This window comes from Astatotilapia calliptera, chromosome 2, assembly GCF_900246225.1.
Source record: "Astatotilapia calliptera chromosome 2, fAstCal1.2, whole genome shotgun sequence".
Taxonomy (NCBI): domain Eukaryota; kingdom Metazoa; phylum Chordata; class Actinopteri; order Cichliformes; family Cichlidae; genus Astatotilapia; species Astatotilapia calliptera.
In genome coordinates this window covers 1,799,064-1,826,367 of record NC_039303.1, presented here as the reverse complement: position 1 = coordinate 1,826,367, position 27,304 = coordinate 1,799,064, and the positions used below count along the sequence as shown (strand labels likewise).

The 27,304-nt window shown below is 42.6% G+C and overlaps 1 protein-coding gene across 1 annotated transcript in view; it reads left to right on the top strand.

The window, feature by feature from the left end:
• The first annotated feature begins 382 nt into the window (after window positions 1–382).
• Window positions 383–27,304, top strand: part of stox2b (storkhead box 2b) — a 53,961-nt gene continuing 27,039 nt past the window's right edge. The window contains exon 1 of the mRNA XM_026181491.1: window positions 383–1,377. Coding sequence (XP_026037276.1) covers window positions 1,041–1,377 — 337 coding nt within the window. The 5' untranslated portion in view covers window positions 383–1,040. The remainder of the gene's footprint in view (window positions 1,378–27,304) is intronic.

Below are 27,304 nucleotides of genomic sequence, written 5' to 3'. Positions count from 1 at the left end.
GTGTTATTAGCTTGTTAAGCACTTCAGAATTCATCATATTCCACACATATTGCACATAACCCATGCACAGCCAAGACACACAAAACACACACAGTTATTTGTGATTTGTTACTTCGGGGAGGCTACAATCACTCCCAAATCGTTCAGAAAATTCATAAAAATGATCTGTTGAACTACTACAAAATGTGTGTTTCAAAACTGCTCATTTCAAGTGAACTAGTCATGAACAAAGATTTACTATAGTATAATTATATGCGAGTCATTTTTATATGTATTATTCAAGTATAATAATTTGTTAACAAGGTAATAGTAATTATTTAGAATAGTTAGCCCACATATATATGTGGCACGAAGAGTCTTAAGTTGAAAATGTACCCGGAAGAATGTTTCCACACTTATTAAAGCGTAGCTCCGTAGCGACGTCTGTCACCACTGTACCTGGATGAGACAGTCCTGCATCCAGCTGTATTCTTACGTATTGTTTAAAGCGTATCGCAAGACTCGACACGATCATCTGACAACTGAAAATTACGCCTGGCCCTTAATCGTAAAGGTTGGCAAATCAAAGCCAACTGACCCACGAAACTGCGTTGCTGTCTGTTGCTAAGAAGAGGGGCGCCGCCGCATCTGTTGCCGGGGTGAATTGATTAAAATGTTAGCATCCAGCTAGGTAGCAATATTTCTAGATCTCAGGCGCAACAACGAGGTTTAAATCGAGAATGAATCATGTCCTCTCCTGCTAGACAGCACTCGAGATGAATCAACACTAATTTTCGTGTTCGGTTTCGGGGCTCTACATTCCGCCCGAACAGGAAGACGGACCTTAAAATGTAGAAATTGGGTACATGTAAGGTTAAAGAGCTAACTGCAGCTAGCAGACTAGCTTCATGAAATACAACTATAATCTATGCGGCTGCCGCAAAACGTAGCTGCACTGCCAGCCAACATGGACTGTTTGTTTTCCGTTCAGCCCGACGTTGTTAGAGATGAATAAAACGATTGTAGTGTATTCGACCGAGAGCTAGAAGGCCGATGCGACAATGGAGTCTTTCCTGCAGATAGCTCCCCATTCTTTGGCTATAGTGCTATCCAGGGTCGGGGCTGGGGAGGCGTTAGGGGGCAGGGTGTCTGAAAGCGACGAGTTCCCGAGACACCACACCGGCTATGAGATTTTTGCCGATTTTAAAGCAGAAAATACCCAGCATCATGTATGGAACCAGCGGATTACAGAGGCCGTGTCCGAGACTTTCTTCCTGGGATGGATTGACGAGCATGTGCTATTAATTCAAGGCAAGGAAGACCACCTGGAGGTACTGAGGGAGGGATGGATGCGGAGGTCTCTTAATCCGCCTCGGGGATTCACCATTAAATACCTCGGTAAGGCCTCTACACCTAGTCTTGTGTACTTATGGTAATGATATCCCATACAATTGTTGAAGCTTAATACAGCACCTTGACGCTGAGAGCCATTTTCATGTGCACTGCCTGTTGTGTCACTTGGAAATGTCTTTAGTTTGAGCACCAGTGTTTATTTTAAGGGCCGTCATAACTGACAAGTAGCTTATGATGTGTTAAATCTCCTAGCAGAAAAATGTAAATATCACTTTATATTCGCCTAATACACTTTGTTATTGTCTTATTTTGTATATTTTATAATCGCGCATCTTCGGGGATACACAATTTGGCCCAGATGAAATAAGACAGAGTTGAATTATTCTGTTGTTTAGAGCATTTAGAATAAGTCTTCATACTCATGTTAGAGGACCTGCAGCTCAGACTGAAACAACAACTGGAGAACTTGTTTTAATGCTGGTGTTGGATCAAGGGTACATGTTTCTCACAAGTTTGTTTTTCATTAGTGACTTGATGCTGTAAAACTTAGACAGTACATAATGATTGACAGTTTTAATCAACAGCTGCAGTCAAAGAGAAACTGGGCTGTATCTCTTTGGGAATAGGGTTGGAATAGCAATACTGAAAGCAGACAGGGCATGTGCTTCCAACCCTGGGTGTCTGTTTCATCCTGAGAAGTCTTCTACAGTAAACTGGACTCAGGGGTCACCAACCTTTGTGAAACTGAGAGCTACTTCTTGGGTACTGATTAATGCGAAGGGCTACCAGTTTGATACTTTACACTTCTGAAATAACAAATTTGCTCAGTTTACTTTTAATTATATGTTATTATTAATAATTGAAGGTATTCATCTCTGTAAAGACACTGATCCTGTTAATGATTTCTCACAATAATTACAAACAATGCTTTAAGAAGGTAGGAAACAGATACATATACACACTTTCTTTCTATAAATCTCTAAAGTATTTACATTTTCAAATAATCTGCAACGTTTTCACTTGCCGCTAACAATGTTGAACAAATCATGCACTGCACCATGTCTGCACAGATTATCAATTATGAAACATACAAAAATCAACTTTCAGATTTTACTGAACTTGTCACAAAATCTGCAGATTTTCTAAAAAAAATCAAATGTTACATTCAATGAACACGTTTGTTTTTCAATAATTAAATTCAGCTTTGCCATGACACTGCCATGTTGCCACTGGGAACCCTGGCATTTCCTGCTGTTCACCAGTGTGTTGCAATCTGGGGTATAACTTGACACCGCAGCTCTCAGTCTTGCAGATGTGCATCAGAGAGGCGTGTTCTGTGCTTGTTCTTGATGAAGTTCATGTCAGAAAAGGCTGATTCACAAAGACAGGTTGAACCATACAGGCTGGCAACCTTCATAGATGCTGTGCATACACCACTGTACTTTTCTGTGTCAACAAGGCACCCAAAGTTTGGCTTTGAGGTGGAGGTCATTTTGCTGTGTTCTAATTTCGATTTCCACCTGTCCAGCATAAAGCTGAACATTGCACTTAGTTGCTCAGCAATGCATGCTGTGTCCACGTTCATGAATGGATTGGAAATGAATGATCAAGGTCTTGAGAGTACTTTTCTGCAACTTTGTCAAAAGTCTCAGATGCAGAAGCGTTGTCTTTCAGCACCATCTGCACAGAGGGAAAGTGCATTTCTCTGTACATGCACAGAGAAGATGTTCATCTGGGCTTTAAATGCATTTAAAGCACTTATCATGTCAGCAACAGTCTTACCTTTGCCTTGCAGCTTACAGTTGAAATGGTTCAATTTCCCAGTAATGTCCATCAAAAATGCAAGGTCAAGTATCCACTCACTGTCCTCCAGCAGCGTTGTGTTATCGCCTTGGATTGCATGAACTCCCTGATTTCACCCAAAAGTGACAAAAAACAAAGCAAAATCCATCCCGTGCTGAGCCATCAGATTTAGTAGCAGGTCACCACAGTCAGCTGACAGCTCCTTCAACAGCACCTTGAATGCTCTGTGCTGTTTAGCTCTGGAGCGGATGCTGTTTATGATCTTCACGACGGGAGTCATGACATGCCCGATCACCTTTGCATGTAACGCCTGTTGGTGATTGATGCAGTGGTAATGCATGAAGTTTGGGAACTCTGTGTCACCTTTACAGTGAGTGATGACTCCTGTATGTTACCATGAGACAGCCAGGCTTTTTCAACAGGCCCCTCTCATGGCCTGTAAATGGCCTGTATTTGTATAGCGCTTTACTAGTCCCTAAGGACCCCAAAGTGCTTTACACACCCAGTCACCCACCCATTCACACACAGTCACCCACCCATTCACACCCAGTCACCCACCCATTCACACACAGGTGATGGCAAGCTACATTGTAGCCACAGCCACCCTGAGGCGCACTGACAGTACTCATCTCGAGTAGGGATAGGTATCGTTTAGGTTTTATCCGATACCAGTACCAAACCGGTACTTTTGAAACGGTGCCGGTGCTTAAACGGTGCTTAAAGAATGGAGAACACAAAATTGGTCCAAAAACCTCTCATGTTCAGCTGTTTTTTTTGGTAAAAAGATAACAATGTTAGCCTTTTCTGCAGCTATAGGACATATATGGTATCACTCTTGGCTGGAAGCAGTGCTTAAACAATGGAAAAAACACAAACTTTGTCCAAAAACCTCTCATGTTTAAGTGTCTGTGAAGGTTCTCAGTCATCCAGGTCATCGTAGTCGAAGGAGCTTGCAAAGAAAAGCGTCTGGACTTCTTTAAGTTGCTTGAAGACGTTTCACCTCTCATCCGAGAAGCTTCTTCAGTTCTAAGGTCAAATGGTGGAGAGTCCCAGATATAAACCCAGTGGGAGTTTCCCCCCACAGAGGGACAAAAGGACCCCTGATGATCCTCTAATCGCCTGAGCCAAGGTGTGAAACTGGGCGTGGGTCCCAATCAGCCAGAGTTTCGGGTGAGCTCATTGTGAAACCTGGCCCCACCTTATCATGCGAATTCCTGAGATCAGATGGCCCAGGATGTGAGTGGGCGTTAAGGCGTCTGGGAAGGGATCTCAAAACTGGATTATAGATGGCAGAGAGTTGGTGTCGTAAACCCCGCCTCTGTTCAAAGATGGTCGCTCACAGTGGACATAGATGGCTTCTTTCACTCCTCTACAACCATCTGTCCTCTCTGTCCAAAATGCATCTTAAGGATAAAGGACACTCTTTCGAGGATGCCAATGTTCACATTTTGGACAGAGAGGACAGATGGTTTGAAAGAGGAGTGAAAGAAGCATCTATGTCCACTGTGAGCGACCATCTTTGAACAGAGGCGGGGTTTACGACACCAACTCTCTGCCATCTATAATCCAGTTTTGAGATCCTTCCCAGACGCCTTAACGCCCACTCACATCCTGGGCCATCTGACCTCAGGAATTCGCATGATAAGGTGGGGCCAGGTTTCACAATGAGCTCACCCGAAACTCTGGCTGATTGGGACCCACACCCAGTTTCACACCTTGGCTCAGGCGATTAGAGGATCATCAGGGGTCCTTTTGTCCCTCTGTGGGGGGAAACTCCCACTAGGTTTATATCTGGGACTCTCCACCATTTGACCTTAGAACTGAAGAAGCTTCTCGGATGAGAGGTGAAACGTCTTCAAGCAACTTAAAGAAGTCCAGACGCTTTTCTTTGCAAGCTCCTTTGACCTCTCATGTTTAACTGTTTTCCACTTCTTCTTTGGTCATTTTAGCCTTTTTGGCCAGGGTGAAGGGAGTATCTGCCATCAAACAAGAAGACAGCCGCATGTAACTATGATGGTGTTTGCTAGTTCACCTTACATGCATTAATGTAATAACGTGGTTAGCCTACTCAATGTAAATTACACACGAACAACATTAAGCTACTCACGCAGAGAAGAACGGCTGCTGCTGCATCATCATCCTCATCATTTCTGCTACACTGGCAGGGCTAGGGGCCAGGACTCTCCTCTTCGGGTTTTTGGGGGATGTTGCTAACTCCGGGTCCGATAACAGGCACCACACCCGCAGTAGATGTGTGAGGTGTGAGGTCTCGCAGCAAGCTATCAAATACGGCGCATTTCTCTGCTTTTAAAAAAACGCTATGCGTCGCCAGGTGTTTCATCGGATTTGAGTTGTTACCTCCTTTGACAGTATCACAGTATCAGCTTAAAGCACTTGTTGCTGCTGAGTTTGCATATTTTGCTGTGAAGTACAGCCAGACTTTGACCGCTTCGCCTTGGACATTTTTAATCTGTTGCTCTGCTCTAAAAGAACGTACGTACCTGGCCCCGCCTACTATCCTCGGAAACGTAAAATGATTGGCTAGAACCTAGCTGAGAGGTCATACGTATCACCCTCCACCTCATGATGCTTAATCGACGTAATCAACTTTAATTTGATGCAGTGTGAAAAAAAAAATGCACAGAGTTAAATTATTTTTCAAGAATAATTAAACAGATTCAACATCTTTCTTCAACAGAACTGCAGACTGCACAGATGGTACCTTCCCAAAGAAAAAAGTACTATAGCTTACTAGAGTATATTAGACTTAACAGTTACTATATACAGTAATGGACTTCTATACATTTTACATCAGATTAAAACTTTGGGTGTAAGATTCAGATAATTATTTATTAAAAGCTCGACATTTTAATTGAGAATAAGAAAGAAAAGTATGTCTTTGTGCCCCCTTTTCCCTGTTCATGCCCTATCGGCCCCCCTGGCTAAACTTTGCTAGATCCGCCCCTGCACAGTTACCAGCGTCAGCTACATAGAAAAGGATCCTGGTGTAGAAAGTAATAATAAATAAATTCTAACAACAGCTGATCAAGCTTAAACGTGCTGCTGTTGTTCAGCCGCTGGTTTCCTCTTTCTGGCGCGAAGTGGACCAAAAACAGAGAAGAGAGACGGACTCACGACAGAAAAGCCGATCAGCTGATCATTGATCAGTTTCGTGATTGAAGTAGCAGCAGGAGAGAGAGAGAGAAGAGGCAGTCGCTCCACATATCGGTTGTTAAACTTAACGTCGGAATGCTTTACAAACATTCAGAGATGAACTTATACACTTGCTTTACTTCTCTCTGGGATCCCTTCCTCGGAGATGAAATGCGGTGCTCCCCGTGGTAATTGGAGCACTAGGTGCGGTGACTCCCAAGCTAGGCGAGTGGCTCCAGCAGATCCCGGGAACAACATCGGAGATCTCTGTCCAGAAGAGCGCAGTCCTGGGAACAGCTAAGATACTGCGCAGGACCCTCAAGCTCCCAGGCCTCTGGTAGAGGACCCGAGCTTGAAGGATAAACCGCCCGCAGGGGCGTGCTGGGTGTTTTTATGTGTATATATATACATATACATACGTATATGTGTGTATATATATATACATATACACTCAACAAAAATATAAACGCAACACCTTTGTTACTGCTCCCATTCCCCATGGGATGGACGTAGAGACCTAAAATTCATTCCAGATACACAATATAACCATCCCTCCCAAACAGTGGTCACAAATCAGTCCAAATGTGTGGTAGTGGGCACATCTGCTATATTGAGATAATCCATCCCACCTCACAGGTGTGCCACATCAGGATGCTGATCTGACATCATGAGTAGTGCACAGGTGTACCTCAGACTGCCCACAACAAAAGGCCACCCTGGAATGTGCAGTTTTGTCTCACAGCAAAATGCCACAGATGCCACAAGCAATGAGGGAGCGTGCAACTGGCATGCTGACAGCAGGAATGTCAACCAGATCTGTCGCCCGTGCATTGAATGTTCATTTCTCAACCATAAGCCGTCTCCACAGGCGTTTCAGAGAATATGGCAGCACATCCAACCGGCCTCACAACCGCAGACCTCGTGTAACCACACCAGCCCAGGACCTCCACATCCAGCAGGTTCACCTCCAAGATCGTCTGAGACCAGCCACCCAGACAGCTGCTGGAACAATTGGTTTGCACAACCAAACAATTTCTGCACAAACTGTCAGAAACCGTCTCAGGGACGCTCAACTGCATGCCCGTCGTCCTCATCGGGGTCTTGACCTGACTCCAGCTCGTCGCCGTAACAGACTTGTGTGGGCAAATGCTCACATTCGATGGCGTCTGGCACGTTGGAGAGGTGTGCGCTTCACGGATGAATCATGGTTCACATTGTTCAGGGCAGATGGCAGCTGAGAATGTCCCAGTTCTTGCATGGCCAGCATACTCACCGGACATGTCACCCATTGAGCATGTTCGGGATGTGCTTGACCGGCGTATACGACAGCGTGTACCAGTTCCCACGAATATCCAACAACCTCGCACAGCCATTGAAGTGGAGTGGACCAACATTCCACAGGCCACAATTGACAATCTGATAGACTCCATGCGACGATGTGTTGCACTGCATGAGGCAAATGGTGGTCACACCAGATACTGACCGGTTCTGGGTCCCCAGACCCCCAATAGCGCAAAAAACTGCACATTCCAGGGTGGCCTTTTGTTGTGGGCAGTCTGAGGTACACCTGTGCACTACTCATGATGTCAGATCAGCATCCTGATGTGGCACACCTGTGAGGTGGGATGGATTATCTCAATATAGCAGATGTGCCCACTACCACACATTTGGACTGATTTGTGACCACTGTTTGGGAGGGATGGTTATATTGTGTATCTGGAATGAATTTTAGGTCTCTACGTCCATCCCATGGGGAATGGGAGCAGTAACAAAGGTGTTGCGTTTATATTTTTGTTGAGTGTACATACGTATATGTGTGTATATATATATATACATATATATACGTATGTATATGTATATATATACACACATATACGTATGTATATGTGTGTATATGTATATATATACACATATACATACATATCAAACCTCAGATACAGGAGGAACAATGTAGTTTTGTCCTGGTAGTGAAACACTAGACCAGCTCTTTATCCTCTTAAGGATATTCGAGGGTGCATGGGAGTTTGCCCAAGCAGTCTACATGTGTTTTGTGGACTTGGAGAAGGCATTCAACCGTGTCCCTCGGGGTGTCCTATGGGAGGTGCATCGGGAGTATGGGATGTTTGGCCCATTGCTACTGACCATTCAGGGCTCTAGACTAACTTTTTGCCATGGGCGTACCGGTACGCCTAACTTTAAAAAGTTAGGCGTACCGGTACAAAAGTTAGGCGCACACAGATTTTATAATAATTAATATAATGTGTTTTTCTGGATACACTGTGCTTTTTCAGCATTCAAAGATTGATGACACCGTGTCAGAGCACTGGCTATGAATTTCAGAAGGATCAGGCCTTAACTTAACAGAAAAGTTAGCAATAGTTCTTTTCCTATTACAGCTACATCCACTTCTGTCGTGCCTAGGCTGCTCACTAGGGCTGGGTATCATCACTTATTTCTATAATCCACTCGATTCCGGTTTTCAAAGTCCCGATTCGATTCAACTTAGCCTCAGACAGTCAGAAATATTATAATTCTGATCATTTATCAGCACTGACTTCATCAGAATTGTGAACATCACAGCAGATGCCTTTGTGTGAAAGTAACTGAGAATAAAACACAGAAAAACATGAAGGAGATTTTCCTGGTCTGGCTTTTTATAGCAGATAACCTTAAAAATATTCTACAATGTTCTGCATATAAAGTTTAAATTTCTTCAGTATTGAACAACAGAAAAAATAGGCTTTCTTGTCCGAGGTCATTTAAGTGAAAAAAAGAAAAAGACAGCAGCCACAGCGCTGTAAACAACGGTAGACTGGTGGGTAATAAGCCAATGAATAATACAGAAAACAGAGATTGGAGACGGGAAACTGTTCTTGAAGTACAGAGAGAGATGGAGAAAGCTAGCTGTGCATGAAGTGTGATTTTAATAGTCGTGGAAGCAAAACAGCAAAATTAATGACGACATTGATCAGATGTGAAGCGCAGTTTGCTGCTTCTTTTGCTGCTGGCTCGGTGGATTTTGGTTGGAGAGACAAAACCTGCAGCTCAGAATCAGCGCAAAAAGACGTAAACACAGCGCGGACCGGACGCATCAGGATCGCTAAGCTCCGACAGCGTGTCCGTCTACGGGCCGTCGGGCGAGAAAGCCGAGAAAGACAAAGTTGATTCTGATGCGTCGGTCTGTGTTTACGTCTTTGTGTGGAGTCCGTGTACCTGCTCTCATCTGCTGTTTGGTTGTTGTTGAAATAGTTTTGTGAGCTTTAATCTGAGAATCTGGCGTTTCTGGCAAAACACCGTTATATTTAAAAGTCAGGATTTAATGAATTGATATCGCTTTATTCAAGCTACTCACCTCCCACTTCCACCTGCACTTTCAACTGGACCACGGCCAATCAGAGAGGTCCCGCCCCTGACTATCTCTGATTGGTTTAGTCCACGATAGGGGCATAATGTGTGTCTGTTGTTGACCACAGGGAAGGTTGCAGATTTTTTTTTTTTTCTTTTGCTACCGGAACAGTTGGTCGCACAGGTGCAACCAAATATATTTTTTTAGTCGCACCACTGAAAAATTTGGTCCCATTTGCGACCAAATTGGTCGCACTCTAGAGCCCTGCCATTCGATCCTTATACACCTGTTGCAAGAGCTCAGTCCACATAGCCGACAATAAGTCGGACTCGTTCCTGGTGGGTGATGGACTCTGCCAGGGCTGCCCTTTGTCACCGATTCTGTTCGGAATTTTTATGGACAGAATCATGTCCCAAGTGGAGGAGTTTAAGTATCTCGGGGTCTTGTTCATGAGTGACGGGAGAAGGGAGGAGCTGGCTCAGAGGGTGGCCAAAATGGCAGCCGCCCAGCGGGAGCAGGTGGCGGAGGTGCGTCGCCAGCAGGAAGAGCTGTGGGACCGGACCGAGCAGCACCTGGAAAGGATTGGGGAGCTGGCGGTGCTGCTCTGGGCCTGGGCGCCACCCCCACAGGTATGTCCTGAGGGCAGTGAAGCAGTGGAGGAGCCGCATGAGGCACCTCAGCAGCCGGAGGTGGCAGACGAGGCGCGCGGGGATCTGCGCCTGCTGAAGGAGGGGGAACAGCCGGGTTAAGAGCTGCTCCTGCTAGGAGCAGTGGACGAGGCGCGTGAGGGGCTGCGTCGGCCGGAGGAAGAGGAGCCGCGCGAAGGGCTTCTCGAGCCGGGAGCGGCGGCGGTGACAGTGATGAAGAAGCCGCACAAGGAGACAGACGTCCAAGTGCCAGGGGAACCTGCTCGATTGGAGCTGGCCATCGAGGTGTGCACCATGCTTGAGATCTGCCAAGCCGCCTATGACCTGGGACTCACGACTGTGCCGGCCGCGCCGCGTCCACCTGCCACGCGGCCGACCTCCGAACCAGCTTGGCCAACGCTGCTGGATTCGCAGGCGGCCACCTGGATTCGCAACTCCCAGTCGCTTGGCCGGGCCCCAGGGGTGCTGACGGTCCGGGCTGATTCCCCCTCCCACTCGCGGTGGGGTGTAGGTTCAGCTGGGTGGTTCCCCGGCCTCAATCGGGCGATGGGGGTATGTGGTGGGGCGCGGTCTGCGGTGGTCGGCATCCTTAATCACGTCCGCCGAGTTAAAAACACGGGGACTCAGGGGTCAGTGTGTGTTGTGATGTGATTTGAATAATAGGTGGTTCGGGCATCTGACAAGGATGCCTCCTGGGTGAGGTGTTCTGGGCATGTCCCACTGGGAGGAGACCCCGGGGTAGACCCAGGACACACTGGGAATTATTATATCTCTGCTGGCTTGGGAAAACCCTGGTGTTTCCCCGGACAAGCTGGAAGAGGTGGCTGGGGAGAGGGAGGTCTGGGCTTCTCTGCTTGGACTGCTGCCTCCACGACCCGGCCCCAGATAAGCGGAAAAAGATGGATTGATGGATATATATATATATATATATATATATATATATATATATATATATATATATATGTCATTTTGTGCATGTATATATACAAAGCCTTTCTTAAAAACTCAGTTGAAACACCTTTGGCAGCAATAATGGTCTCAAGTCTGTACAAGCTTGGCACACCTATTTTGGGGCAGTTTCTCCCATTATTCTTTGCAGAACCTCTCAAGCTCCATCACGTTAGAGGGGCAGTGTTAGTGCACTGACATTTTCAGATCTCTACAGAGAAGTTCAATCAGATTCAAGTCTGGGCTCTAGCTGGGACAGTCAAGGACATTTACAGAGTGGTCCCAAAGCCACTTCTTTCTTGTCCTCGCTTAGAGCGCTTAGAGTCATTCTGTTCTGTTAGTCTGAGATCCAGAGAGCTCTAGAGCAGATCAAGGATGTTTACATTGGTGCATTCATCTTTCCCCTGACCCTAAATAGTCACCTAGTTCCTGCTAAAAAAAAAAAAAAAAAGAAACATCCCCACAGCATGGTACTGCCACCTCCAAGATCCAAAATGCTGCAGCAAGAATACTTGCAGGGACTAAAAATAAAGAGCACATTTCTCCCATATTGGCTTCTCTTCATTGGTTCCCTGTTAAATCCAGAATTGAATTAATCCTTCTTCTAACATACAATGTCTAGAAAAATCAGGTGCCATCCTATCTTCAAGACATCATTAGAGCACTTCGCTCTCACACTGCAGGCCTACTTGTTGTTCCTAGAGTATTTAAAAGTAGAATGGGAGGGAGAAATGAGTATTTTGTCCACATCATCCTCTTCATGCATGTTGTCTTACTCCAAGCTGTATAGGCTCGAAAGCCCACTACCAATTAAGCATATTAGGTGATGTGCATCTCTGTAATGAGAAGGGGTGTGGTCTAATGACATCAACACCCTATATCAGGTGTGCATAATTATTAGGCAACATCCTTTCCTTTGGCAAAATGGGTCAAAAGAAGGACTTGACAGGCTCAGAAAAGTCAAAAATAGTGAGATATCTTGCAGAGGGATGCAGCAGTCTCAAAATTGCAAAGCTTCTGAAGCGTGATCATCGAACAATCAAGCGTTTCATTCAAAATAGTCAACAGGGTCGCAAGAAGCGTGTGGAAAAACCAAGGCGCAAAATAACTGCCCATGAACTGAGAAAAGTCAAGCGTGCAGCTGCCAAGATGCCACTTGCCACCAGTTTGGCCATATTTCAGAGCTGCAACATCACTGGAGTGCCCAAAAGCACAAGGTGTGCAATACTCAGAGACATGGCCAAGGTAAGAAAGGCTGAAAGACGACCACCACTGAACAAGACACACAAGCTGAAACGTCAAGACTGGGCCAAGAAATATCTCAAGACTGGTTTTTCTAAGGTTTTATGGACTGATGAAATGAGAGTGAGTCTTGATGGGCCAGATGGATGGGCCCGTGGCTGGATTGGTAAAGGGCAGAGAGCTCCAGTCCGACTCAGACGCCAGCAAGGTGGAGGTGGAGTTTGGGCTGGTATCATCAAAGATGAGCTTGTGGGGCCTTTTCGGGTTGAGGATGGAGTCAAGCTCAACTCCCAGTCCTACTGCCAGTTTCTGGAAGACACCTTCTTCAAGCAGTGGTACAGGAAGAAGTCTGCATCCTTCAAGAAAAACATGATTTTCATGCAGGACAATGCTCCATCACACGCGTCCAAGTACTCCACAGCGTGGCTGCAAGAAAGGGTATAAAAGAAGAAAAACTAATGACATGGCCACCTTGTTCACCTGATCTGAACCCCATTGAGAACCTGTGGTCCACCATCAAATGTGAGATTTACAAGGAGGGAAAACAGTACACCTCTCTGAACAGTGTCTGGGAGGCTGTGGTTGCTGCTGCACGCAATGTTGATGGTGAACAGATCAAAACACTGACAGAATCCATGGATGGCAGGCTTTTGAGTGTCCTTGCAAAGAAAGGTGGCTATATTGGTCGCTGATTTGTTTTTGTTTTGTTTTTGAATGTCAGAAATGTATATTTGTGAATGTGGAGATGTTATATTGGTTTCACTGGTAAAAATAAATAATTGAAATGGGTATATATTTGTTTTTTGTTAAGTTGCCTAATAATTATGCACAGTAATAGTCACCTGCACACACAGATATCCCCCTAAAATAGCTAAAACTAAAAACAAACTAAAAACTACTTCCAAAAACATTCAGCTTTGATATTAATGAGTTTTTCGGGTTCATTGAGAACATGGTTGTTGTTCAATAATAACATTATTCCTCAAAAATACAACTTGACTAATAATTCTGCACTCCCTGTAAAAATCAGTGGAGGCATTTCAGTCAGTGGTATTAGGGATCATGTCAAAATTAATAGAATAGTGATTGCAGAAAAGTGCACAGCAAAATCTCCAGTGTTAAATTAACACTGGAGAGTGTCTATATGGGTCCACACCTCTGAGTGTTAAATACAACACTGTTGAGTGTTAAATTAACACTTTTGACAGTGTTATATGTTTAAAAGTAACCTAGTCAGTTTTGAAGATTAACAAAGGCTAACACTGAGCAGTGCTGATTTTCTAACACTAGAAAATAACTCAATGTTAGAAATATTCCAGTGTTAGAAAATCAGCACTGCTCAGTGTTAGCCTTTGTTAATCTTCAAAACTGACTAGGTTACTTTTAAACATATAACACTGTCAAAAGGGTGGCTGTAGCTCAGGTGGTAGAGCAGGTCATCTACTGATCGGAAGGTTGGTGGTTCGATTCCCGGCTTCCCCTAGTCTGCATGCCAAATATCCTTGGGCAAGATACTAACCCGAAATTGCTCTCCGATGCATTCATCGGAGTGTGAATGTCAGTTGTGCTTGTGCGAATGGGTGTGAATGGGTGAATGCACAAGTTGTGTAAAGCGCTTTGAGTGCTCAGAAGAGTGGAAAAGCGCTATATAAGAACCAGTCCATTTACCAAAAGTGTTAATTTAACACTCAACAGTGTTGTATTTAACACTCAGAGGTGTGGACCCATATAGACACTCTCCAGTGTTAATTTAACACTGGAGATTTTGCTGTGTGCCATGAGATTTTGGTCCATCATCACCATGTAGAGTGGACCAAAAAACAAACCCTGTCAGACAGAACCTGGACCTCAACATTACTGAAGCAGTGTGGGATAATCCTGGCAGAGAATGGAACAGAAGGCGACTATTGCTGTGAATTAGAGCTGTATCAATAAAACAGAATAGATTTTTGCCCTATATACTTAAACTGTATTTCTATATATTTACAGATGTTTCAGTAAAGTGAATCTATGCCCCATTCCCCTTGCAAAGTATAAAGAAATTAAGAGTAATTCAGGACTTTTGGACTTATGTTTGCCTCTGATGTTTTTCTCTGCTTCCTTCCCTCGTTTCAGCCTCACAATTTATGTAAAGGCTGCTGTTATACATGCTAGAGTTGTGCCTTTTTAACACTTGAACACTTGCTTTGTCATTCTGTTGGAAGCCTGACAGATACACAGAACACAGAGATATAGACACACACAATCGGATGTAATGGGAGCTCCTCTCATGCAGCTTCCATGCAACTTTAGATCCATCTCGTCTTTGCTTAGCTATCCTCACAACAGACACACACACCTGTGTTTCTGTGCATATAAAAGGTATTTTTACTTACTATCTCATCTGTGACACATATTTTAATTCTCACATCTGGCAACCTCTCTTTACAAACTTAAATTTGGAACCATCAGGTTACCCAAGGCCCTGGCCTAGTTTAGGGAGCCAGCCCCTGCAGTCCTAAGCCTTCACTGGCAAGGGCTATTTTTGTTTCTTTCTCTTCTATACACACACACTCTATACACACATACACAAAACCTTACTGTATTTTATCCTTCTCTGTTGGTTTGCAACATACCTACTTCAAGCTCTTTAGAACAGTCACATGGTAAAAGTTAAAATGTTGGCAGCTGGTTAATAGGCAGGTATTCATATAGCAGATTTCTACTCTGAGCACTCAGACTGGCTTGTGTGATGTTTCAGACGTTACATAATGGGATCATTGCATCTGCCACTGGCATCTTTAGAACTTGCTTCTCATCTAGGAAGAGCACTTTGTTTTCCTTTGCCAAGAGGAACTCCATAAACTCTCTATAGGCTCCTCTTGTTAGTCAATTTTATTTACATTTTTTTATTTTTATATATGCATAGTTTAAGCGGAGCCTCACAAAAGCACTTAAGACCCAAGGCAACACAAATAACCAAGGAGGCCCCGGGAAGAGCCCCCACGGCCAATGGGCAAGAGCCCCAAAGCGTAAGGTGACTTCACCAGAGGCTGGCAATCCCAGTACACATTGAGGACAGGGCCTCAGGTGCCCAAGAACTGACTGGCACCTGGAAGAGATGAATGTCCCCCAAAACAGCTGGACAAAGCCAGTTCTGTCTCAAACTACCAGTCAACCTCTGCCTACTCGCCAGTGGACTCTAGAGCCGTGGAGATGTGTTCTCTGCTTCATGTCTGTGAAGGTTCTCAGTCATCCAGGTCATCGTAGTTCTTTGCAAGCTCCTTTGACTGTTCTCTGCTTCCTTTTCCGGCATGACTGCGCACCAGTGCATAAAGCGAGGTCCATAAAGACATGATGATTGAGTTTGTGCAGGTTAGGACTGTCCAAACCAATCAAGTTCTTCCATACCAGAGTCCTGGATTGACGTTAACTCGATAGAACAGCTTTGGGATGAATTAGAGTGGAGACTGTGAGCAAGGCCTTCTGATCCCACGTCAGTGACTGACACAAATGCACTTCTGGAAGAATGGTCAAAAACTCAAACACTGTCCTAAACTTGGTTTAAAACCTTATCAGAAGAGTTGAAGCTGTTATAGCTGCAGAGGGTGAGCCAACATGGGCATAAAGGCAGATAAGTGAATACTTGGCAATATAGTGTATGTCATGACTCCAAAAGAGCAGTTGAAACACCTTCTACAAAACAGCTCTACAAAAATAACCAGCTGTTTTGTTCAGGGACAAGAGAACTTTTGTACACTAGAGATGTAAGTTTTAGCATTTTGGCTCATGAAATACAGTTATCTTTTAATACTTGTGTTGTGAAGGTGGTCCAATAGTTTTAATGTCACTGTATGTAGAGTTGTTATATGTCTGAGATTACTAGATAATAGTTTGCATTTATTTCAAACTGAGTAGTAGTTGTATTTAAATACTGATTTAAAATTACAACTAAATTTAAAATTAAAACTGTTTTAAATACAATAACAATGATACATATTTAAATTAAATGTGGTATGAATTCCACAAATGTGTGAAAAAGGTAATTCAATTAAATTAAATTAAATTTTATTTATATAGCGCCAAATCACAACAAAAGTCGCCTCAAGGTGCTTCATAGATACAGAGAAAAACCCAACAATCATATGACCCCCTATGAGCAGCACTTTGGCGACAGTGGGAAGGAAAAACTCCCTTTTAACAGGAAGAAACCTCCAGCAGAACCAGGCTCAGGGAGGGGCGGGGCCATTATGATTATGATTATGATGTGTGTGTTTGTGTTTGTATTAATATAATTATTCTGGAACAAATACAGGTATTTAAACTGTTATGTATTAAAAAGGTGATAACCTATAAACTGAATGCCTTAAAACACGAGTGATAATATGACAGACTGCTTTCTTGGTTACGTCATTCTGTACGTGTGTGCAGAGAGACACTGGAAATAGGCATAATAGGTATAACTGGAGCGATAGTCAGAATAAGGAAGAACTGTCCTGTTGTACAGACGGCTGTTAGAACAGAAATCAGAGGAAAAGTGGCGTTGACCATTTTCAGAGATGGCTTTTGGAGCCATCCGCAGGCTTTTATGGTTGCAATCCATCAAACGGACTGACTGGACAGAGAAATTCTTGTCTTTGCAGTGCTTACTTTATATCAGGTAAGTTTTCAGGTTTCTGCGGTTTATTATAGGGAAAAGCAAACTCAGTCATGTAGTTCTGAACTTGTACTGACAGCAAATGCCCAGATAGTGTTGTCAGTGGCTGTTTTATCACAGTAAACACTATAAAATAAATTTAGCAACAGCCGCATGTTAGCAGACATGGCATGTAAATGTTTAGATGCTATGAGTCGGTTTTAACGCAAGCATTTGATGATGGCACAAAGTAATGGCACTGAATACGAACTTAGCTAAGCCTAACAGATCCTGGAGCTGCAATGTGATGACTGAGTATCTGCAGCAGGGGAGGCTGCAGAAAATCCAGTCTTTGTTCCATCATTGTTCATGTATACAACACAGAGCCAGTGTGGAAATAAAAAGTTAATCCCTAATAATATGTCCTTGTCCCTACTTATTTTGATTATAGGTTGAACAGAATAAGAAAGCAAGCTGAAGTCCTCGCTTGCTGCTGTCCTGGGATCCTGCACCATCCTGTCAACAACACCCTAACTCTTCAGACAGTGTAAAACTTACTAGTACAGCAGTAAGTTTTACACGTCTGAGCTCTGAAATCCCTCCTTTTGTGATTATGAGACATAACAACCTGCACACTGTTACCAGAGTTTTTTTTAGGGGTTAATTAGGGTCCAGTAATCTTGATTATTTGATTAGTAAACTGTTGCAAACATCTTGTATTATGAAATAAAACATTCATGATCACTTTAAGATTTTGATTTGGTGTTTTTCAGCAGAAGTTTCCTCTCATACAGATTGTCATCTTTTTATTTCAGATAAAGATGGTTCATAAAGTCCACAAAGCTCCTAAAACTATGCTTTGGGGATCAGTAGTAAGAGCATTGTCTTTAGGTTTAATGAAGCAGACACTGTCATCGCCAGCATTTAAAGAAACTGGCTTGAAAAATGCCAAAATGTGTTCAAAGAAAATATAACCAGTGCTGCTGTATAATTGATTCTACAGATTTTTTTGGATAAAAGTTAATGAGGTTGATTTTTTTCTTTGACTAACTTTAATACTATGTTTGCTAGGATACACAATAAAAATGTCAAACATTCACAAATCAGTGTTTGCATTTGATAACCATTTTGTCAAATGACAACATTTTGACAGAAAAAGCAACATTCTTGTCTAACGCTTTCACGCGTAGTGGTCACTACAGTGGCTATTCAAAGGCTGTTTTCTTGTATATGTGTCAGTGTTGATGGTATACTTGCACAGAAACACACACACAGTGTATATTATTTATTCGTTTGTCAAATTCATAAGTCAAACGGTATGTTTATGGGCTCAAATTGTGGTCATAAATATTTTGTACTTGTAAATCAGTTTTGTATGTGTAAAAAGAATTTGTGTGTGTACTTAGCCAAAAAATACGTGTGAAACTCTGCACTCAAGTTTCAAGTACGAATTTTGACCGTCTTTTTCTTCCTTTCATCTGATTGGCCAATGTCATGTCAATCACAAATTTAACAATCCAATCGGAGAACAGATGGGTTTGGCTATTGGAGGGGTGCTTTATACTTCTATTAAAAGTAACTCAGTTACTTCAAGTTACTCGTTACTTTCAAAGTAACTAGTTACTAGGGAAAGTAACTTTGGTTTTACTCAGACTTCTCTTGTTAATGTGTTGCTTCTGTAACTGGATACTAGAGCTGGGCGATATGAGATTTTTTCATATCACGATATGTTTTTTTCATTTCAGGCGATAACGATATCTATCACGATATAAGCCAAATAACTATATTTGTAAGATTTAAATGTGCCGTTGCTCACAAGTAAAATGTGAAATAATCAGCAGCTTGTTTTTATTTAAATATTTATTTCCCATAATAAGTTCAACAGGGTAGATGTACTTAAGGAACATGAGACTTTTTCAGATAAATAAAGGCAAATATTGCAAACTACACAAAAGGCAGCCGCTAAAGCGTTTAAGTTTCAAAACAGAACAAACGAAACAGACTAAATTGTCAATTCCACTTAGAAACAAAATATTAATTCTAAAAATAAATCTTAGTTTGTTTTACAGAAGAACAGACAAAACTGACTAACTTTTGTCAATATCAAATAAACTGAGAACTAAAAGGAAATTCTCAATCTCTCCTTGTTGTATAGCTGAGCTTTTCAAACAGTTTTGACAGTTACTTTAGTCTGACAAAAGCCGAATGACGAATCAGCGCTTCCAGTCAGAGACTGAGGCTACGTCCACACGTACACGGGTATTTTTGAAAACGGAGATTTTCCGTTTTCGTTTTAAAAAATAATCCCGTCCACGCATAAAGGCAGAAATGAAGGAAAACGCTGCTATGAACATGCCAAAGCAGCAGGTGGCACTAGATTCCTAACCGTGCAGAAATGTTGGCCAATCAGAAGTCTAGAAGCCTCGGTGGGAAAAAGTAAACAAAGCTGGGGCATAGAAGCAGAACCGAGTCGTATGTGTGGAGGGACAGTAACTGTGTGTATATGTAAGCATTTAAACACTGCAGAGAGTAGAATTAACAGTATTGTAGAAATTCATTTCACCGAAACAATAACGTGGCGCACAGTGTGACGCATGCACCAGTTCATTGTATTTCCAGACTTGCTGTCGGCACAATTTACAGTGCAGCTACTCTGTTTTTGTCAGACTTGAAATAGCCGAAATACCTTCACACTACGGAACGTCTATGGCTCTTCCGTTCGACAATCTCTCCGGCGTTGGAACCATCATCTGTTTTCTCTTCGGTCACGCTCGGTTGATTTTTCTAGTCGGCACACTCATTTCCTCCATTACCCGCTGGCTGCTTCCCAAACAAACACACGTGCGGCTTGGCACTTGTGCTGTACGTAACAAGTCACGCGACGTGACGCTGCGGCTGTGATTGGTTCGGCTCTGCGCTACTTAGTTTGGATTGGCTGACCTTTTTTTTTTTTTTTTTTTTTTTTTTTAAGAGGACAAGAGCGGCGAGGTCTATCGCGATAGCTTAATCTCTCTATCGAGTAAAAGTTATATCGCGATACATATCGTTATCGTTCTATCGCCCAGCTCTACTGGATACCCAGCCAGACTACCAGTCTTCTAGCTTGCTTACTTGCCACAGTGCACTGTGCCACCTACCAACAGAAAGGAAAAGATAATGTGCACATTTCCACGAGAGAAATCCCACGCCTGGACCGTCATTGACTGCTGCCATGATTCTAGCCTACGTCACAGCATCATGTGCACCTTTTACATCCAACACAAAAACTGCAGTCGTGGTGCTTTGATTGCACTCAGAACTCGGAAATTCTGCCTTCTGAATAGGAAGATGCAGGTAACATCAGGCTGCAGATGAGCTGCATACAGGGCTGGACTGGGACAAAAAATCGGCCCGGGCGTTTTGACTAGAGACCGGCCGCCATTATAGGAAAAATCATAAAGCCTTTGAATGCAAATAAACGCTGTTGTGACAGTGATGTTCACTGTTCTGATGGTATATATGCATCAATCTATCAATCGTTTGTTGTAAGATTCAGATAATTATTTTTTAAAAGCGAGACATTTTGAATGAGAATAAGAAAGAAAAGTATTTCTTTGTGCCCCCCTCTCCCTGTTAATGCCCTACCTGCCCCCCTGGCAACACTTTGATAGACCCGCCCCTGCACAGTTACCAGCTGTCAGCTACTTAGAAAAGGATCCTGGTGTTATTCGTCTCTCAGAAACAGTTCATAACTTCAACTCATTCATGTCACCTGAAAGGTAAACCTGTTTCTCCATCACCTGTTCAGCTCTGATGATTCAGTAAGGACATCTCCTGGTTTCATCTTCATGTTTCCCTCTCACCAGATATCCAAACCGATATCATGACCAGCAGGTTTACAGCTGTGGCTCCAGCAAACATCAGCTGATACTAGAAATTAATATTAAATAAATTCTAACAACAGCTGATCAAGCTTAAACGTGCTGCTGTTGTTTAACGCGACCTCCACTGTTTTTTTTTTCTTTCTGGCACAAAGTGGGCGATAAATAAACAAGAGAGAAAAGCCGATCAGCTGATCATTGATCAGTTTCAAACTGTGTTCCTTCTCACCTCAATACAAAACGCGTAATATTTTCTCTGAATACGAGACGATTCCATTTTTACAGGACGGTTGGCAATTCTACTAAATGGTAAATGGTAAATGGCCTGCATTTGTATAGCGCTTTTCTAGTCCATAGGACCCCAAAGCGCTTTACACTACATTCAGTCATTCACCCATTCACACACACATTCACTAACTAACTAACCTTATGAATAAAATAAAGTTCAACATCAGTAACATCATAGCACCCACCCAGCTGTATAGAAACTCTGTCATGCTAGCTAGTACCCAGCATAACGAAAATAAACTCCACCTAAACTTGATTAGGCCTACGTCTTGTACAGCTCTGTTTTATGTCCATGCCTCTGGCTCAGCAGCTGCAGCACACAAAACTCAGCTGACACATGTCAGTATTCGATGTCCCTTGTGTTGTCCTCGGGCCAAAAATGGTCCCTAGGTGAATGCGGAACAAGTTTATGGGAATCCCGAGGACAATGACTGCATAGGACAAAGTTTGTAGGCATCTAAAGATTTGCAAGCCGCAAATTTTTCCTTTTTCTTTTCCGTTTCTTTTTAACAAGGCACACAAATATGTCGGGCCCCTGTAACCTAGGCCAGTTGGACCTTTGATCCACTGAACCGACAGTGAGTACAGGTCAGGAAACATTTTCCCATTACTAAAACTTAGTTTATCAGAGGGCACCGGTAAGTATCTGGACGAAACAAACCTAGTTTTAAACCTAGCCGGTGTCATCAGCGTTAAGTGATGACACTGGTAGCAACAGCTGTAACTTTCTGTCACCAATTAGGCTCCACCCACAAAATATGTAATCAACATTTACACACATCGGAATGGTCAATGGAATGCGATTGGTTGGTGATTTCATTGCGCCAGCTGGATGGATGCACAGAAGTGTTGTATGCTTGCTTTTATGTTAGCAACTGCATTGATTTTCTTGGCATTATATGTTGGTGGTGGAGTAAGTTTCAGGCGGTGCACACATGGCTCCACAACACTCTGCATATCATTTCTACTCGCATCACTTCTGCTGAATCCAAAGTATTTCCAAACAATGGCTGATTTTCCAAGCTTTTCTGCTGTGCTAGATATTTCAGTTTTCTCGTATGTCTTAATGCGGTGTTACTGGTCCAGACAAGTCCAGCAAACTTCACATTGCAACATGCAGGAACTGGGATTGACATGCATCCCCCGTGCAGGCAGTGATGGAGCGCCTAATATTCATCTGCGTTGTATTCTGTTGAGGAGCATGCATTTTCAGTGTTTCTTAATATGTTCATTTAATTGTGGGAAGCCAAAATCATGGTAGAGAATTGGTATCATCATATTAGTCTCATACTTGTAGTGTAGGCTACTTTGAATTTACCAGATGTGACGATCATTCTTAGAGAATGTTTAACATATTTACTTTGAAATCTTCGGTGTATGTGCAAGCAGTTATTCTGTAGTTTATTCAGAGTTGACTCTGAGTGAATAATTGTAATTGTATGTGTGCGTGTGTGTCAGTGCTGCAGCACTGCAGCTGGGTTCTGGTGTGACCCAGTTAGGACACTAAGGATTGATGTAGGACACACACACACACACACACACACACACACACACACACACACACACATAGAGCAGAGCAGACTTCTATGTCTGCACTTCTATAGCAACAAATGTCTACTGCAAAGTATTAGCAACAAAGAGCAACTTGGGATACGTTGTCATGGCAACCTTCTCAGTAGCCCGCCCACAACTGGAATGTCAGCATGCATGCAGTGAGGGAAGGGCTAAATAACACTGGTGCAGAGTGAGGCAGTGTGTGATTGGTCACACCCCCTTGTCTTTGTGTGGTGCAGAGGATTGTGGGTAGCCTTTGACTGAACACTGTGTGTGAAGAGTGGGGGCGGGGCTGTGCCTGTGTGAGTAGAATAGAGGAGCATGATGCCTGTGTAATAAGAGAGGAGAGGGGGAGGAGCAGTGTGTGTGTGTTTGGAGGTAAAAGCAGGATGAACTGCTGTGTGAGGCAGCAAGGGGAGAGATTTGCGTTAACGTTAGAAGCCATAGGCCGCAGCTTTCCAACTGGATTTAAATTTTCAGAAGGAAGTGGATAATATCAGCTAAGGTATGAATCTCCCTTTACTTTATCTGTTTGGTTTTTTCTCCCCCTATTTTTATCACTGGCCTCTTCACAACTTGCTACCTTATCATTATAGCATGGTTTAATGTTATAGAATAATTAGATGGGACAAGATTACAGGGATAAGGAATAAGGCATACATGCTGCAAGAAGGATAATGGAGGTTTATAAAGAGCATTAGAAGTGGAGGGGGTGTGGTTTAGTACTGTGGACAAAGGAGGCTGGCTGATTGTACGTGTCTCTGACTGTGGTGGCAGTAAACAATCAGTGTTCAGTAATTTGCTCTGTACTACTGTCTCTTTTCTTACCAGCTACACTGCTTCATGCAGCTGCTCGTTGATCTCTTTTTTAGCATCCTGGTTTTTCTCTGAAGATGTCTCCTGTATATGATTTGTCCTCTGATTTTACTGATTAGCTCTGTCTCCCTACCTGTCTGCTATTAGAAAGTTGTAGTAGCAAGAAGAGAGAAGCGCTGTAAGCTAACAGCAGCTACTTCAAAATGGCTAATCTTTACCAGTGATTTTTATTGCCCAGACTGGACCAAAAACTACAGATGCACAGTTAGGGAAGGCTGATGCTTTTACTCAAAATTAATGATGTATTTCTTTTAATAGATTGTGATCTGGCTAAAACTAGTTATCGGCTATGCTAGTCATTTTCATTCTTCTGGAAAATACAATAGTAGTCATGGGAGAAAACAGTATTAGTGATAGGAGTGCTGATAGGAGTTGTGTAAATTGTTAAACTACCACAAGCACATAAACACTACTACCTGAAGAAGTACTCATAAAAAGAACTAGTAGAATTACTAGAACTGCATAGTAGTGATCTAATTGGATTGTTATTTTTATTTTATTTGTTAAAGCGACACTCCACAGCAGAGGTGGGACCAAGTCATTGTTTTGCAAGTCTCAAGTAAGTCTCAAGTCTTTATCCTCAAGTCTCAAGTCAAGTCTCAAGTAATGTCAGGCAAGTCAGAGTCGAGTCTCAAGTCACTGGTGTAAAAGTCCGAGTCAAGTCACAAGTCTGAAACTTTGAATTTCAAGTCCTTTCGAGTCTTTAAAAAAAAAAACGAAAAAATAATGTTGCAGTTATGCTAAATGTAAATATTAGACCATGTAATTTTAAAATCTGTGTTTTTCTCAACACATGACAAAATAGTGAACTTAGAAAATATACACAAATTGTGAAATTGCACCTCTTTAAAATGCAGCTCAATTAAACCTAGCTCCAAGAATAATTTTCACCGACAGTTCTGAGATAAGCTGCATGTTATTCTTGGATGCAGTTGTAGGACCAGCTTTAAAATCGCATGACAAAAATATCATACACATTAAAAAAAACTGTATCACCAACGTAGCCTGGACAACATTTGCTAGTTAGATGAAGTCAGCTATCTCATCGTAGCATATTTATATGCATATTTATAATCATACGGTTCTTGGAGTGAGTGCATACACTCATGAAGTTTAGTAACTTCAGGTCACTGCAACAAGCCCAGGTACAGTTTACCGACGGATGGGTGCAGGACCTTGAAATGCACCGTGTAGAACGAAAGACCATCGTACCTATCATAAGTTTACCAGTCTCACAAATCGTCCTCATAAATACACATTCCTTAACCGTTTATTAATAGGACCTTTGAGCTCAAGGGTAATTAATTAGTAGTGGAAATAATTTCTGGTAGCATCACAGAAATGTAGCAGTGACAATAATATTGTATGCTGTAATCGTACTGGGCAATTAGTGATACAAAAACCCTGTTTTATCCTGTGAATAAAAGTATATGTTTTTGTCAATGTACCATAATAACAGAAGCGAAACACAATATTGTGTCAGGACAATTCACTATTTATGCACAATAAACAAAGGAGCATAGCGCGACCATTTCTGTTCAGCGCCAGACTTGCTTGTAACCTATATCACCAATTATGTTGTGAAAATGACGTATTAACTACTAAAAAACACTGACCTTCGTGTAAATGCTTGGAGCAGACTAACCTGTGAGCTGGAGTGTTCTGGGACGTTATATTTGGTCTTTGAATGGCTGCAATCCAGTCGCGTCTTTGTTACTTCGGAAACATGGCTCGAACAATTTCTCTTCAACGACGTAATCCGATAACAACCGATCTCTTTACTCGTCGGCTTCCCGTGGCTGTCATGCGACCGGCTATTGCAGTTAATAATACAACAGCTTCTTGACATTTTTGTGTTTCTTTTTATCACTGTATAACTGATTTTAATTGAAAGCCTGCGTGCGCTAGTACCGCTTGCCACGAGTTCCCAGAATCCTTTGCGGTTCTACCCGTGAATGACGTCACATTTTCAATCTCTATATAATATGCATGTTAAATTTTATATTTGGGGTAAAATATCAAGTCTTTTCAAGTAAACCGGTTCAAGTCCAATTCAAGTCCCAAGTCATTGGTGTAAAAGTCCAAGTCAAGTCACAAGTCTTAGAACATTTTTTCAAGTCAAGTCTAAAGTCATAAAATTAATGACTCGAGTCTGACTCGAGTCCAAGTCATGTGACTCGAGTCCACACCTCTGCTCCACAGTGCTATCTTGTGTTTTAACCAGCCAGCAGTAGAGAAACACATTTACCATCATGTTAGCTGCTCCAGAGACAAAAGACACATTTTTAAGGTAGAATATTTGCCAAAAGCAGAAGATTGAAAATAAATGATTGAGGTGCACCTTCTTAAAACATGTGGACTCTGTTCAGGAGGTAGATCAAGGCTTCTTCTAATTGAAAGGTTGGTGGTTAGGGCTGGGAAGAAGTGGTTCTTGTAGAGATATGGACAGTACTTAAATTTTTTTGCACATAAGGACAACAGTGTAAAGGAAAAGTGGGAACGGTATCCAGGACAGAAACAGACAACTTCAGCTGTTTGCAAGCGTCTGTGCACACAGCATGCTGACACAAAGCTAGCCAAGAAACCAGAGTGATGTTAAAGCAGGGTGAGCACTGACCCCAGCCCAGCAGCTAGACCCTAAACAGGTAACAAATGGATGCAGTCTCCCTTTCTACCTGTTCATGTTTCTAAAGCAGACCAATGTGGCAGTTAAGTCTCTTTGTGCTGTTTTTTCTCTTTGCTTTGTATCTACAAGAAAGAGTGTATGTGCGTCAGGTCAGTAAAGTTCCTGTTTCAACAAGATTTAATTATTAAAAACATCTCCAATCTTGACATTTCCTCATTACTGAATATTCCAGAGTCAAGAGTTAGTAGTATTATAACAAAGTGAAAGCAGTTGGAACTGACACCAACTCAGGTCACCAAGTGGTATGCCACGTAAAATCCCAGAGAGGAGTCGGTGGATTTTGTGGGGCATAGTGTGCAGAGGTCGCCAACTTTCTGCAGAGTCAAATTGCTACACACCTTCAAACAGTGCGTAGGACTCCATGGAATAGGTTTCTATGGCCAAGCAGCTCCATCGCCATGCACAGTGCAAAGCATTGGATGCAGTGGTGTAAAGCATGTCACCACAGGACAAGTGTGGAGTTACCAGTACTTGTCTGACTGCATTGTGTCAAATGTTACGTTTGGTGGAGGGCAGTTATGATGTGGAGTTGTTTTTAAAGCTTGAGCTCAGTCTCTATAGTTCTTAGTTAGTGAAAGAACTCTTAATGCTTTGGCATACCAAGACATTTTGGATAATTTCATGCTCCCAACTTTGTGGAAACAGTTTGGGGAAATCCCTTTCCTGTTCCAACATGAAATGTCTATATGGCAAGGGCCATATAGACATGGATATGAGTTTGGTGTGGAAAAAAATGGACTTCTCTGCACTGAGTCCTGACCTGGACCTGATCGATAAACCCTGTGAATTAAGCATTTTGTTGTCACTCAAATTGTAGATTTGAAGATCACTACAGTACCTCTGTAGTGATTTAATAACCTAAAAGTTATTTTCATTTGTTTATTTGCACTACCTGAGTGAATAATTATCCTAGTGTATTATTTTTTGAACTATGTAAGACAACTTGAATAGCTA